We start from the raw sequence: 13,287 nt of genomic DNA, 5'->3' as shown, positions 1-13,287 counted from the left end.
CCTAGAAATCCCAACAGGCTTAGTTGCATTATTGAATGATTATCCATGTTCTTTGCCCCACAGTGCCAAAGGATGTCTGTGTGTTTAACAACACTGAATATCAGGTGAGAATGCATTCTATGCTATTTTCATTTTGGCCAGTCCCACCACTTCTAAATTATCAACTTAATTAAAGAGTACAACGTTATTTTTACTTGCATACATTAATTAAAAAACAAGTTAAACTATGCAAATTCCTCCTTTAAGCAATTAGAGGCCTCTGTCAGGGTGCCAACAATGTTTTTGGTCAATCCATTTATGAGATTAGATAGGACAAAAAAAGTGTCTCAATTCATAGACTTTCAATATAAATATTATATGTTCTCATTCCAGCCTGGTGCCAATGTTCCTGAGGACAAGTGTAAGAATTGTGTGTGTGGTGACAGTGTAGATGCCCAAAGCCATCTACATATCATTGAGTGTCATCCTACTGAATGTGACACTCACTGCCAGCAGGTAAGTGATCTCCATTGACGCATCGACACCCTTTGGCCTCATTATGTAATTCAACATACTTAGTGTAATGTGAGTTCTTATCCATGTCAAAATATTATAATAACACTGATTCCTCTGTGTCCACTATTGGACTACTACTGGATAAGTGTAATTACTAGTGAGTTACAAGGATCACACATTGGTATAAGAGAGATCATGTGCACATCATAAAGGTTTTCTCCTCTCTGGTCTGTCTTCTTCCTTTCAGGGCTATGATCATCAAGCCGTTCCTGGGCAGTGTTGTGGGAAGTGTGTACAGACAAGCTGTGTGGTTATGCTGCCAGATAACACCACACACACTATTCAGGTAAAATAGCATCAAGACGCATTATTTATCTCTCACAGATTCTCAAATTGTATTTTTTTTTTTTACAATTCGTAAAACATATCAGTCCTATTTCACTTGATTATTTAAAAACATCAACATGTAATTTTACTGTAGCAATACAGTTTTATGCAAAATAACTATCTTAGCAATGATACAGTATATCGTATATCATTTGAAGAATCTCCTGTTGATATCTTTCATATTCTCACCTCTATAGCCTGGTTCCATCTGGATACCATCGGGAGACAAGTGTCTCAAATATGAGTGCGTAAAGATTCAGGACCAACTCATCCCAATCGAGGCTAAGACTGTGTGCCCTGTCTTCCACCCAGAAGACTGCGTACCCGTGAGTTACAATAACCATCTGGCAAATTATCTGGGTCCGGATAACTGGCCCATTTAAAAACAACTGGACAATGTGCAAAATCATATTTGTGAAATGAAGTTTAAACATGCCCAGTCACTCAGACCAAGGCCTGTTGCTTAATATAGTATGCCTACTGTGTATTTATGTGAGGTTATTGACACCTGTTGCTTAAAGTGAACAATACAAGAACACTGCACTGAAAAATATGAGGAGACAGTTTGGTAAATGCTACGTCAGTGACTTAAAAATGTTCTTGTTTTTTCTTCCATTTTCTTGTTTTTAAGGGAACTGAAGTCATTGGTCCAGATGGTTGCTGCCATGGCTGTGAGTGTCTTTTTAACACCATCCTTTTTGATAGACATTTGTAAATCATTCTTGCCCTTTATCAGGCATTGGGGAAAGTGTTTTAGCTATTGCCATGGTCCTCAGGATGATTAACGTTAATTCATTTGAAAATGTCACTTTTGTGTGCAGGTATTCCAATAACTAAGCCATGCAACGTGACAAAGAGCAAAGTGTACCTGGACAGCAATGGCTGCAAGTCTGCAAACACGGTGGAAGTGACAACATGCAGTGGATCCTGTGTCACCTACGCCATGTGAGTATTTTGATCATTCCTGAAATATTTCAGGAACACTAACACATTATTCCTCCCAATAAAACAGAATTTGGCTGCCTGTCTAAATGCAAACTACAAATTATATTTTCAGTAATATGTTATGTTACAATGGCTGTGTTTACAAGGCAGCCCAATTCTGATATTTTTCCCAATTATTGGCAAAAGAGCTCATCTGATTGGTCAAAATATCAGAATTAGGTAGCCTGTGTAAACGCAGCCAATGTTATATAATTACAACTGCTACAATCATTACTTCCACATAATGACATCATCTCTCCTTTCTGTTTTCAGGTATTCTCTTGAGGCCAACATGATGGAGCGCTCTTGTACCTGCTGTCGGGAAGAATCCACCACCAAGAAGGAAGTGGAGATGATCTGCCCAGACGGTTCAAAGTTCAACCACTCCTACATCCACATCAATAAATGTGGCTGCCAGAGGACAGAGTGCGTGACCCCGGAGGAAACCCAGGTCACAAGGTCACGACGCAGGAGAAGATGAATGACTCTCCACTACCATCCCTTTACTGCTTAGATTAGTTTTCTATTTATGTTCAACACGTTCCTGCAAAGTAATCTGCTAAAAGTAGGAGAAATCATTTCAGCTTCTTATTCAATTTTTATTTTATTTTAGCCATTCAAAACAATTAAATAAAGTTGGCAATAGGCTGTGCATATATACCGTGTTCTTGTTTTCATTCCTTTTGATACTCTATTGAGAAATATTTGATTTCAGACACCCAGTTCAACAATGGCCTATCCTCTTCCAGATAAACAGCCACAATTCAAAGTGTCAAACACTTATTTCAATTTGAGATGGTGTTAGGTTAGAGAAACGGATCAGTAATCAGAAGGTTGCTGGTTTCAGATCCCTGGCACCACTTCCTACTGTTGTTCTTGAGCAACACACTTAGTTAACCTCTACATATCTCCAGGGGCAGCACTGAGGCTGACACTGTGCTCCTCCCTATACAGTACTAAAGACACATTTTCCACTTTGATGGACAAATAAAGTAATCAAATATTTGTCCTAACTCATCTATCATATTAAATAAAGTATACAAAATATAAACTATTTTGTCCGGGCAATAATTGTCCTGTGGTTTCACTGAAAACAAAAAACAGATCATTTCATTTGAAATCTACCAGGTGTACAAAATGTACAAAATGCAAAGGGAAATACATGGGCCATGTGTGATTATATAAAACAAATGGAAATACATGGGGCATGTGTGATTATATAAAACAAATGGAAATACATGGGGCATGTGTGATTATATAAAACAAAGGGAAATACATGGGGCATGTGTGATTATATAAAACAAATGGAAATACATGGGGCATGTGTGATTATATAAAACAAAGTGAAATACATGGGCATGTGTGATTATGTAAATTATATTATATATTTCACCTTTATTTAACCAGGTAGTTCTCATTTACAACTGTGACCTGGCCAAGAAAAAGAAAAGCAGTGCGACACAAACAACAACACAAAGTTACACATGGAATAAATAAATGTACAGTCAATAACACAATAGAAAAGTCTATATACAGTGTGTGCAAATAAAGTGAGATTACGGAGTTAAGGCAATAAATAGGCCATAGCGGCGAAATAATTACAATTTAGCAATTAACCACAAGTGTTAGATGTGCAGTAGATGAATGTGCAAGTATAGATACTGGGGTGCAAAAGGGGAAAAAAAACAATATGGGGATGAGGAAGTTGGATGGGCTATTTACAGATGGGCTATGTACAGGTGCAATGATCTGTAAGCTGCTCTGACAACTGATGCTTAAAGTTAGTGAAGAAGATATGAGTCTCCATCTTCAGTGATTTTTGCAGTTCGTTCCAGTCATTGGCAGTAGAGAATTGGAAGGAATGGTGGCCAAAGGAGAATTTGGCTTTGGGGGTGACCAGTGAAATATACCTGCTGGACAGGGTGCTATGGGTGGGTGCTGCGATGGTGACTAGTGAGCTGAGATAAGGCGAGGCTTTACCTAGCAAAGACTTATAGATGACCTGGAGCCAGTGGGTTTGGTGATGGATTTGAAGCGAGGGCCAGCCAACGAGAGCATACAGGTCGCAGTGGTGGGTAATAAATGGGGCTTTGGTGACAAAACGGATGGCACTGTGATAGACTGCATCCAATTTGCTGAGTAGAGTGTTGGAGGCTATTTTGTAAATGACATCGCCGAAGTCAAGGATCGGTAGGATAGTCAGTTTTACGAGGCTATGTTTGGCAGCATGAGTGAAGGATGCTTTGTTGAGAAATAGGAAGCTGATTCCAGATTTAATTTAGGATTGGAGATGCTTAATGTGAGTCTGGAAGGAGAATTTACAATCTAACCAGACACCTAGGTATTTGTAATTGTCCACATATTCTAAGTCAGAACCGTCCAGAGTAGTGATGCTAGACGGGCAGGCAGGTGCGGGCAGCGATTGGTTGAAAATAATGAATTTAGTTTTGCTTGCATTTAAGAGCAGTTGGAGGCCACGAAAGGGGTGGTGAATGGCATTTTAGCTTTTTTTTTAGGTTTGTCAACACAGTGTCCAAAGAAGGGCCAGAAGTATACAGAATGGTGTCGTCTGCGTAGAGGTGGAGAAGAGAATCATCAGCAACAAGAGCGACATCATTGATGTATACAGAGAAAAGAGTCGGCCCGAGAGTTGAACACAGTGTTATCTCCATAGTGCCTGCCAGAGGTCCGGACAACAGGCCCTCCGATTTGACACACTGAACTCTATCTGAGAAGAAGTTGGTGAACCAGACGAGGCAGTCATTTGAGAAACCAAGGCTGTTGAGTTTGCCGATAAGAATGCGATGATTGACAGAGTAGAAAGCCAGGTCAATAAATACGGCTGCAAAGTATTGTCTTTTATCGATGGCAGTTATGATATCATTTAGGACCTTGAGCGTAGCTGAGGTGCACTCATGATCAGCTCGGAAACCAGATTGCATAGCGGAGAAGGTACGTGGGATTCGAAATGGTCGGTGATCTGTTTGTTAACTTGGCTTTCGAAGAAAGCTTAGAAAGGCAGGGTAGGATAGATATAGGTCTGTAACAGTTTGGGTCTAGATTGTCTCCCTCTTTGAAGAGGGGGATGACCGCGGCAGCTTGCCAATCTTTAGGGATCCCAGACGATACGAAAGAGAGGTTGAACAGGCTAGTAATAGGGGTTGCAACAATTGAGGCAGACAATTTTAGAAAGAGAGGGTCCAGATTGTCTAGCCTAGCTGATTTGTAGGGGTCCAGATTTTGCAGCTCTTCAGAACATCAGCTATCTGGATTTGGGTGAAGGAGAAGTGGGGGAGGCTTGGGCAAGTTGCTGTGGGGGGTGCAGAGTTGTTGGCCGGGGAAGGGGTAGCCAGGTGGAAAGCATGGCCAGCCGTAGAAAAATGCTTATTGAAATTCTCAATTATCGTAGATTTATTGGTGGTGACAGTGTTTCCTAGCCTCAGTGCAGTGAGCAGCTGGGAGGAGGTGCTCTTATTCTCCATGGACTTTACAGTGTCCCAGAACTGTTTGGAGTTTGTGCTACAGGATGCACATTTCTGGATGAAAATTGTAGCCTTTGCTTTCCTAACTGCCTGTGTATATTGGTTCCTAACTTCCCTGAAAAGTTGCATATCGCGGGGGCTATTTGATGCTAATGCACGGGATGTTTTTGTGCTGGTCAAAGGCAGTCAGGTCTGGAGTGAACCAAGGGCTATATCTGTTCCTGGTTAAAAAAAAATGAATGGGGCATGCTTATTTAAGATGGTGAGGAAGGCACTTTTAAAGAATAACGGCATGAGGTCAATATCCTTCCAGGATATCCGGGCCAGGTCGATTAGAAAGGCCTGCTCACTGAAGTGTTTAAAGGAGCATTTGACAGTGATGAGGGGTGGTCGTTTGACCGCATACCCATTACGGACGCAGGCAATGAGGCAGTGATCGCTGAGATCCTGGTTGAAGACAGCAGAGGTGTACTGTGAGGGTTTGAGGTTATACCTGGTACGTTCCATGATAATTTGTGTGAGATTGAGGGCATCTAGCTTAGATTGTAGGACTGCCGGGGTGTTAAGCATATCCCAGTTTAGGTCACCTAACAGTACAAACTCTGAAGATAAATGGGGGGCAATTAATTCACATATGGTGTCCAGGGCACAGCTGGTGGCAGAGGGGGGTCTGTATGTGGCATGTGTGATTATATAAAACAAACACAGTTTTTTTATGCGCTTAAATGATTTCTTTCAAATGATTTTGATATTGTTTGTCAAACTGCGTGAACAGAAATGGGAAGGTTCCCACCTTAGTTGGAGGGAATTATAAAACTCTTTCGCTATTATAACCAGTCCTCTGTTACAGATGACTTATCTTACTGATGTTGTAGCCTCACAACAATCACACAAAAAGTGGATCAATATACTCATTCAAATCAAAACTAATATTGCAGAAAAGAGCACTCTGCCTGCTTTATAGCATGATCATGTTACTTGTCTACAACTGGCACAAGTGTTGGTGTCCAAAGGGACATTTTGCTGACAGCTTTTGGTTAGTTGAGGCTTCAATGGCTCTTTAAAATGAGAAATACTCTCTACAGTTTCTTGAAACCCTTACCTGAAACAGAATGATGGATAATGAAATAATGGGCCCTTCAATAGACCACCACAGTCCATGCACTTGACAAACATAAAATCGATTTCAATCAAAGTCAGTGTAGTGCCAATTGCTATGTACAGGACATTACAGATATTTAGAAGATTATGCCTTGAAGTGCCACAGTGGATTAGATATGCATTTAAATTGTAATTAGATCAACAACTGTATTGACTCTGAATCAACATTGAAAGTCCCACCTAAGAAGCTAAACAACATTGTGTGCTCCACACTGGACAGTTAATTATGATTCATTTCTCCCACTCTATTCAACATGTTTTAATATTACACTTACTTTTACATAAAGGTTCCTCTTTCAACCTACCTCAATCTAACCTGTAGTTACACTTGACATTAAGCTGTCACCCATAAATCATCACAGTTTGTTTGAGTTATTCAGAGTGCTCATCAGCTTGCTCTGTATGATATTACTTCTGTATGCTGAATTGAGTTTACTCTCGACCTCAATCTATTTACCCAGAGCTTGTGTAGTAATGGTTCTATACAAAAAACAAGTGTAGCTATGACGATAGAGCAGCCAAATACACAACCCGGAGCTGCTAAAATCATCAAACATTGTTGAAGTCTTTGGGTAAGGTGGAGCCGCACACAGCCTCTGGCAAGACCTAGGTGGGGATGCGTGGGGAAGGCTATTCAGTCAGCGAAGGCTTTGTTAGGAAAAAAACACCTGGGGTGTAGACACAAGGGTATATGCCATAGCCTAGGTAGTGTGAAAGCCATTTAAAGGTTGGGCCAGTTATCAGTCATAAATCAGTCAAAAGCATTTTGGAAGAGTGCCCTAGGTACGGTAGTGAGGTTTGAGCTCTGTATGAATTCCAGACTGACCACTATGAATTTTCCATTGTCAATGTAAAGATGGGTCAGATACAAAAAGTACTAACCTACAAACCTTCAACAGATTATTCCCTTTAGCAGATGAATGTAGACATGATCATATACAGATATAATCGGCTCTGGTCGGCTCTGTCGGCTCTTTTTTTATCATCCATTGCTGACAGAGCCTGGTCGGCTCTGGTCGGCTCTGGTCGGCTCTGTCAGCAATGGATGATAAAAAAAGTTAGATGATTGACTTAATAAAAAAGGCAATTTTTCAACAAATGTTGATCTCCTGACGGTACAATATTTAATGTAATGTGTTACATTCATGGCAGGAAAACCACTAAAACCAATCAGGATTTGGCTTGACCGAACTGCCAAAATGAAGGAAACACCAACATAAAGTGTCTTAATAGGGCGTTGGGCCACCATGAGGCGCTATATAAGCTTCAATGCACCTCAGCATAAATTATACAAGTGTCTGGTGGTACTCCATTGGAGGGATGACAAATTCCATAATTTGTGGTTTTGTTGATGACGGTGGAAAACGCTGTCTCAGGCTCCAGAATATCCCATAGGTGTTCAATTGTGTTGAGATCTGGTGACTGAAACACACACACACAGACCATACACACAATCTAAACATGATGGAATGTTAATTGCATAATTAACTCAGGATCCACATCTGTGTGGAAGCACCTGCTTTCAATTTGCACCCCTCATTTATTCAAGTGATTTCTTTATTTTGGCAGTTACATGTACATCGGTGGTAAAATAAATTATTATCAAAGTAAAATGAAATGTAGAAAGGCATGCCGGTATAGCAAACTTGTTTAATGGGTTTTTAGTCAAATGTGTACTTTCTGGTCGTTTAGCGTGATATTTTATATGTCGTAAAGAAAAGCCACCTTTTATGTTGAGACACGTAACATATTGCCGTTTTTAAAGTGTATGCTTAAAGTGAGGGTTTGAAGGTGTGTCTAACCTTAACAATAACCATAAGCCTTAAAATGACAACCATCAATTGAACAGGGAACATTTGACAAAAAAGTAAATATGTTACATTTTCAAACATGAATTTGGAAAACATAGATACAGTGGCGCAAAAAAAGTATTTAGTCAGCCACCAATTGTGCACGTTCTCCCACTTAAAAAAGATGAGAGAGGCCTGTAATTTTCATCATAGGTACACTTCAACTATGACAGACAAAATGAGAAGAAAAAAAATCCAGAAAATCACATTGTAGGATTTTTAATGAATTTATTTGCAAATTATGGTGGAAAATAAGTATTTGGTCACCTACAAACAAGCAAGATTTCTGGCTCTCACAGACCTGTAACTTCTTCTTTAAGAGGCTCCTCTGTCCTCCACTCGTTACCTGTATTAATGGCAACTGTTTGAACTTGTTATCAGTATAAAAGACACCTGTCCACAACCTCAAACAGTCACACTCCAAACTCCACTATGGCCAAGACCAAAGAGCTGTCAAAGGACACCAGAAACAAAATTGTAGACCTGCACCAGGCTGGGAAGACTGAATCTGCAATAGGTAAGCAGCTTGGTTTGAAGAAATCAACTGTGGGAGCAATTATTAGGAAATGGAAGACATACAAGACCACTGATAATCTCCCTCGATCTGGGGCTCCATGCAAGATCTCACCCCGTGGGGTCAAAATGATCACAAGAACGGTGAGCAAAAATCCCAGAACCACACGGGGGGACCTAGTGAATGACCTGCAGAGAGCTGGGACAAAAGTAACAAAGCCTACCATCAGTAACACACTACGCCCCCAGGGACTCAAATCCTGCAGTGCCAGACGTGTCCCCCTTCTTAAGCCAGTACCCGTCCAGACCCGTCTGAAGTTTGCTAGAGAGCATTTGGATGATCCAGAAGAAGATTGGGAGAATGTCATATGGTCAGATGAAACCAAAATATAACTTTTTGGTAAAAACTCAACTCGTCGTGTTTGGAGGACAAAGAATGCAGAGTTGGGGTGGAAACATCATGCTTTGGGGCTGTTTTTCTGCAAAGGGACCAGAACGACTGATCCGTGTAAAGGAAAGAATGAATGGGGCCATATATCGTGAGATTTTGAGTGAAAACCTCCTTCCATCAGCAAGGGCATTGAAGATGAAACGTGGCTGGGTCTTTCAGCATGACATTGATCCAAAACACACCGCCCAGGCAACGAAGGAGAGGCTTCGTAAGAAGCATTTCAAGGTCCTGGAGTGGCCTAGCCAGTCTCCAGATCTCAACCCCATAGTAAATCTTTTGAGGGAGTTGAAAGTCTGTGTTGCCCAGCAACCGCCCCAAAACATCCCTGCTCTATAGGAGATCTGCATGGAGGAATGGGCCAAAATACCAGCAACAGTGTGTGAAAACCTTGTGAAGACTTACAGAAAATGTTTGACCTCTGTCATTGCCAACAAAGGGTATATAACAAAGTATTGAGATAAACTTTTGTTATTGACTTTTGTTATCCTGTCTCAGCCTCCAGTATTTATGCTGCAGTAGTTTATGTGTCGGGGGGCTAGGGTCAGTTTGTTATATCTGGAGTACTTCTCCTGTCCTATTCGGTGTCCTGTGTGAATCTAAGTGTGCGTTCTCTAATTCTCTCCTTCTCTCTTTCTCTCTCTCGGAGGACCTGAGCCCTAGGACCATGCCCCAGGACTACCTGACATGATGACTCCTTGCTGTCCCCAGTCCACCTGGCTGTGCTGCTGCTCCAGTTTCAACTGTTCTGCCTTATTATTATTCGACCATGCTGATCATTTATGAACATTTGAACATCTTGGCCATGTTCTGTTATAATCTCCACCCGGCACAGCCAGAAGAGGACTGGCCATCCCACATATGCTCTCTCTAATTCTCTCTTTCTTTCTCTCTCTCGGAGGACCTGAGCCCTAGGACCATGCCCCAGGAATACCTGACATGATGACTCCTTGCTGTCCCCAGTCCACCTGACTGTGCTGCTGCTCCAGTTTCAACTATTCTGCCTTATTATTATTCGACCATGCTGGTCATTTATGAACATTTGAACATCTTGACCATGTTTTGTTATAATCTCCACCCGGCACAGCCAGAAGAGGACTGGCCACCCCACATAGCCTGGTTCCTCTCTAGGTTTCTTCCTATGTTTTGGCCTTTCTAGGGAGTTTTTCCTAGCCACCGTGCTTCTTCACCTGCATTGCTTGCTGTTTGGGGTTTTAGGCTGGGTTTCTGTACAGCACTTTGAGATATCAGCTGATGTACGAAGGGCTATATAAAATAAATTTGATTGATTGATTGACCAAATACTTATTTTCCACCATAATTTGCAAATAAATTCATTAAAAATGCTACAATGTGATTTTCTGCATTTTTTTTTCTAATTTTGTCTGTCATAGTTGAAGTGTACCTATGATGAAAATTACAGGCCTCTCATCTTTTTAAGTGGGAGAACTTGCACAATTGGTGGCTGACTAAATACTTTTTTGCCCCACTGTATGCTATGAAACATAAAAAAATAAAAACACCCCAAAAATAATAGGTTGATACTGTTGATAGACTTAGTGGCCATATGAGAAAGCTGAAGTGATTAACGTTATAATAGTTGTGAAATAATACTTACAATAGTTGTGCAAAATTGCACATTAGTGTGTTAAAACAAATGTAAAATTATTTTCAATTATGTTTTTTATTATTTTTTATCAGGATGCAGTTCCTGGATCAGCTTGGTGAGTCACACTAGCCTATGAATACTAACAATGAATACAATTAGCCTGATGGCTCCTTCGAGCAACAGCAGAGAGACAAATGTTTGCATTTGGACAATGTGTGCTCAAGCTACTGAGCCAATAGAGTGGATGAATGTATTATTAATCTGTTATACATTGGCTGACTTTACGATGGCTGTGGAGATACACCATTTTGTTCGATCAAACCTCACTACTTATTTATTATGAATATATCTGTAATTATACATTAAAATAAATATTACATAAAGAAAAAAACATGTATTGTGTTGTGGACACCAGGAGGAGTATCTGCTCCTTGCGGAATAATGGGGATCCTAATACAATACCAAATACCAAAAGCTCAAACCACTGGAGTGGAGATGATGCCTGAAATAAATAGATATTGAATGAAAGAAGTAAGGCACCTCTCCTTGTAAAAAAGGAAATCACATACAGTGAGGGAAAAAAGTATTTGATCCCTTGCTGATTTTGTACATTTGCCCACTGACAAAGAAATTATCAGTCTATAATTTTAATGGTAGGTTTATTTGAACAGTGAGAGACAGAATAAAAACAAAAAAAAATAAAAAAATTGTATAAATTGATTTGTATTTTAATTAGGGAAATAAGTATTTGACCCCTCTGCTAAACATGACTTAGTACTTGGTGTCAAAACCCTTGTTGGCAATCACAGAGGTCAGACGTTTCTTGTAGTTGGCCACCAGGTTTGCACACATCTCAGGAGAGATTTTGTCTCACTCCCTTTTGCAGATCTTCTCCAAGTCATTAAGGTTGGCAACTCGAACCTTCAGCTCCCTCCACATATTTTCTATGAGATTAAGGTCTGGAGACTGGTTAGGCCACTCCAGGACCTTAGTTAATGTGATTCTTCTTGAGCCACTCCTTTGTTGCCTTGACCGTGTGTTTTGGGTCATTGTCATGCTGGAATAGCAATCCACAACCAATTTTCAATGCCCTGGCTGAGGGAAGGAGGTTCTCACCCAAGATTTGACGGTACCCTGTACCCTGGCCCTATCCATCGTCCTTTTGATGCAGTGAAGTTGTCCTGTCCCCTAAGCAGAAAAACACCCCCAAAGCATAATGTTTCCACCTTCATGTTTGACGGTGGGGATGGTGTTCTTGGGGTCATGGGCAGCATTCCACCTCCTCCAAACACGGCGAGTTGAGTTGATGCCAAAGAGCTCCATTTTGGTCTCATCTGACCACAACACTTTCACCCAGTTGTCCTCTGAATCATTCAGATGTTCATTGGCAAACTTCAGACGGGCATGTATATGTGCTTTCTTGAGAAGGTGGACCTTGCGGGAGTTGCAGGATTTCAGTCCTTCACGGTGTAGTGTGTTACCAATTGTTTTCTTGGTGACTACGGTCCTAGCTGCCTTGAGATCATTGACAAGATCCTCCCGTGTAGTTCTGGGCTGATTCCTCACCGTTCTCATGATCATTGCAACTCCACGAGGTGAGATCTTGCATGTAGCCTCAATTTGCGAATAATCGCACCAACTGTTGTCACCTTCTCACCAAGCTGCTTGGAGATGGTCTTGTAGCCCATTCCAACCATGTGCGCGTCTACAATCTTGTCCCTGACATCCTTGGAGAGCTCTTTGGTCTTGGCCATGGTGGAGAGTTTGGAATCTGATTGATTGATTGCTTCTGTGGACAGGTGTCTTTTATACAGGTAACAAACTGAGATTAGTAGCACTCCCTTTAAGAGTGTGCTCCTAATCTCAGCTCGTTACCTGTATAAAAGACACCTGGAAGCCAGAAATCTTTCTGATTGAGACGGATCAAATACTTATTTCCCTCATTAAAATGCAAATCAATTTATAACATTTTTGACATGCGTTTTTCTGGATTTTGTTGTTGTTATTCTGTCTCTCACTGTTCAAATAAACCTACCATTAAAATTATAGACTGATCATTTCTTTGTCTGTGGGCAAACATACAAAATCAGCAGGGGATCAAACACTTTTTCCCCTCACTGTAAGACTATTAAGTAACTTATCTTGTGCAATATAGATGTATAGATAGGTCTATAATAAAGGACATTATGAACCACCTGAGTTTATAATCCCAATAATAGAATACTTAATGAACAGCTAAATCTGTATGTAAATGCTCATGCTTAACGCACTGTTAATGTACTTAAAAACCTCATAAGACAGAACATTGAAGTCTTAAAGTCATCATTGAGTCATGTTTAACCTTTGGCCCCACCTTTG

The 13,287-nt window shown here is 40.7% G+C and overlaps 1 protein-coding gene across 1 annotated transcript in view; it reads left to right on the top strand.

The window, feature by feature from the left end:
- LOC110506112 (mucin-5AC-like) overlaps positions 1-2,524 on the top strand; it is a 33,287-nt gene extending 30,763 nt beyond the window's left edge. Inside the window, exons 43-49 of the mRNA XM_036963618.1 lie at positions 64-104; positions 373-495; positions 743-841; positions 1,080-1,208; positions 1,514-1,553; positions 1,704-1,827; positions 2,140-2,524. Coding sequence (XP_036819513.1) covers positions 64-104; positions 373-495; positions 743-841; positions 1,080-1,208; positions 1,514-1,553; positions 1,704-1,827; positions 2,140-2,347 — 764 coding nt within the window. The 3' untranslated portion in view covers positions 2,348-2,524. The remainder of the gene's footprint in view (positions 1-63; positions 105-372; positions 496-742; positions 842-1,079; positions 1,209-1,513; positions 1,554-1,703; positions 1,828-2,139) is intronic.
- The last annotated feature ends 10,763 nt before the right edge of the window (positions 2,525-13,287 follow it).

This window comes from Oncorhynchus mykiss, chromosome 26 (genome assembly GCF_013265735.2).
Source record: "Oncorhynchus mykiss isolate Arlee chromosome 26, USDA_OmykA_1.1, whole genome shotgun sequence".
NCBI classification, from domain to species: domain Eukaryota; kingdom Metazoa; phylum Chordata; class Actinopteri; order Salmoniformes; family Salmonidae; genus Oncorhynchus; species Oncorhynchus mykiss.
Note: the sequence above shows the minus strand (reverse complement) of the source record. Positions and strands in the feature narration are given on the sequence as shown.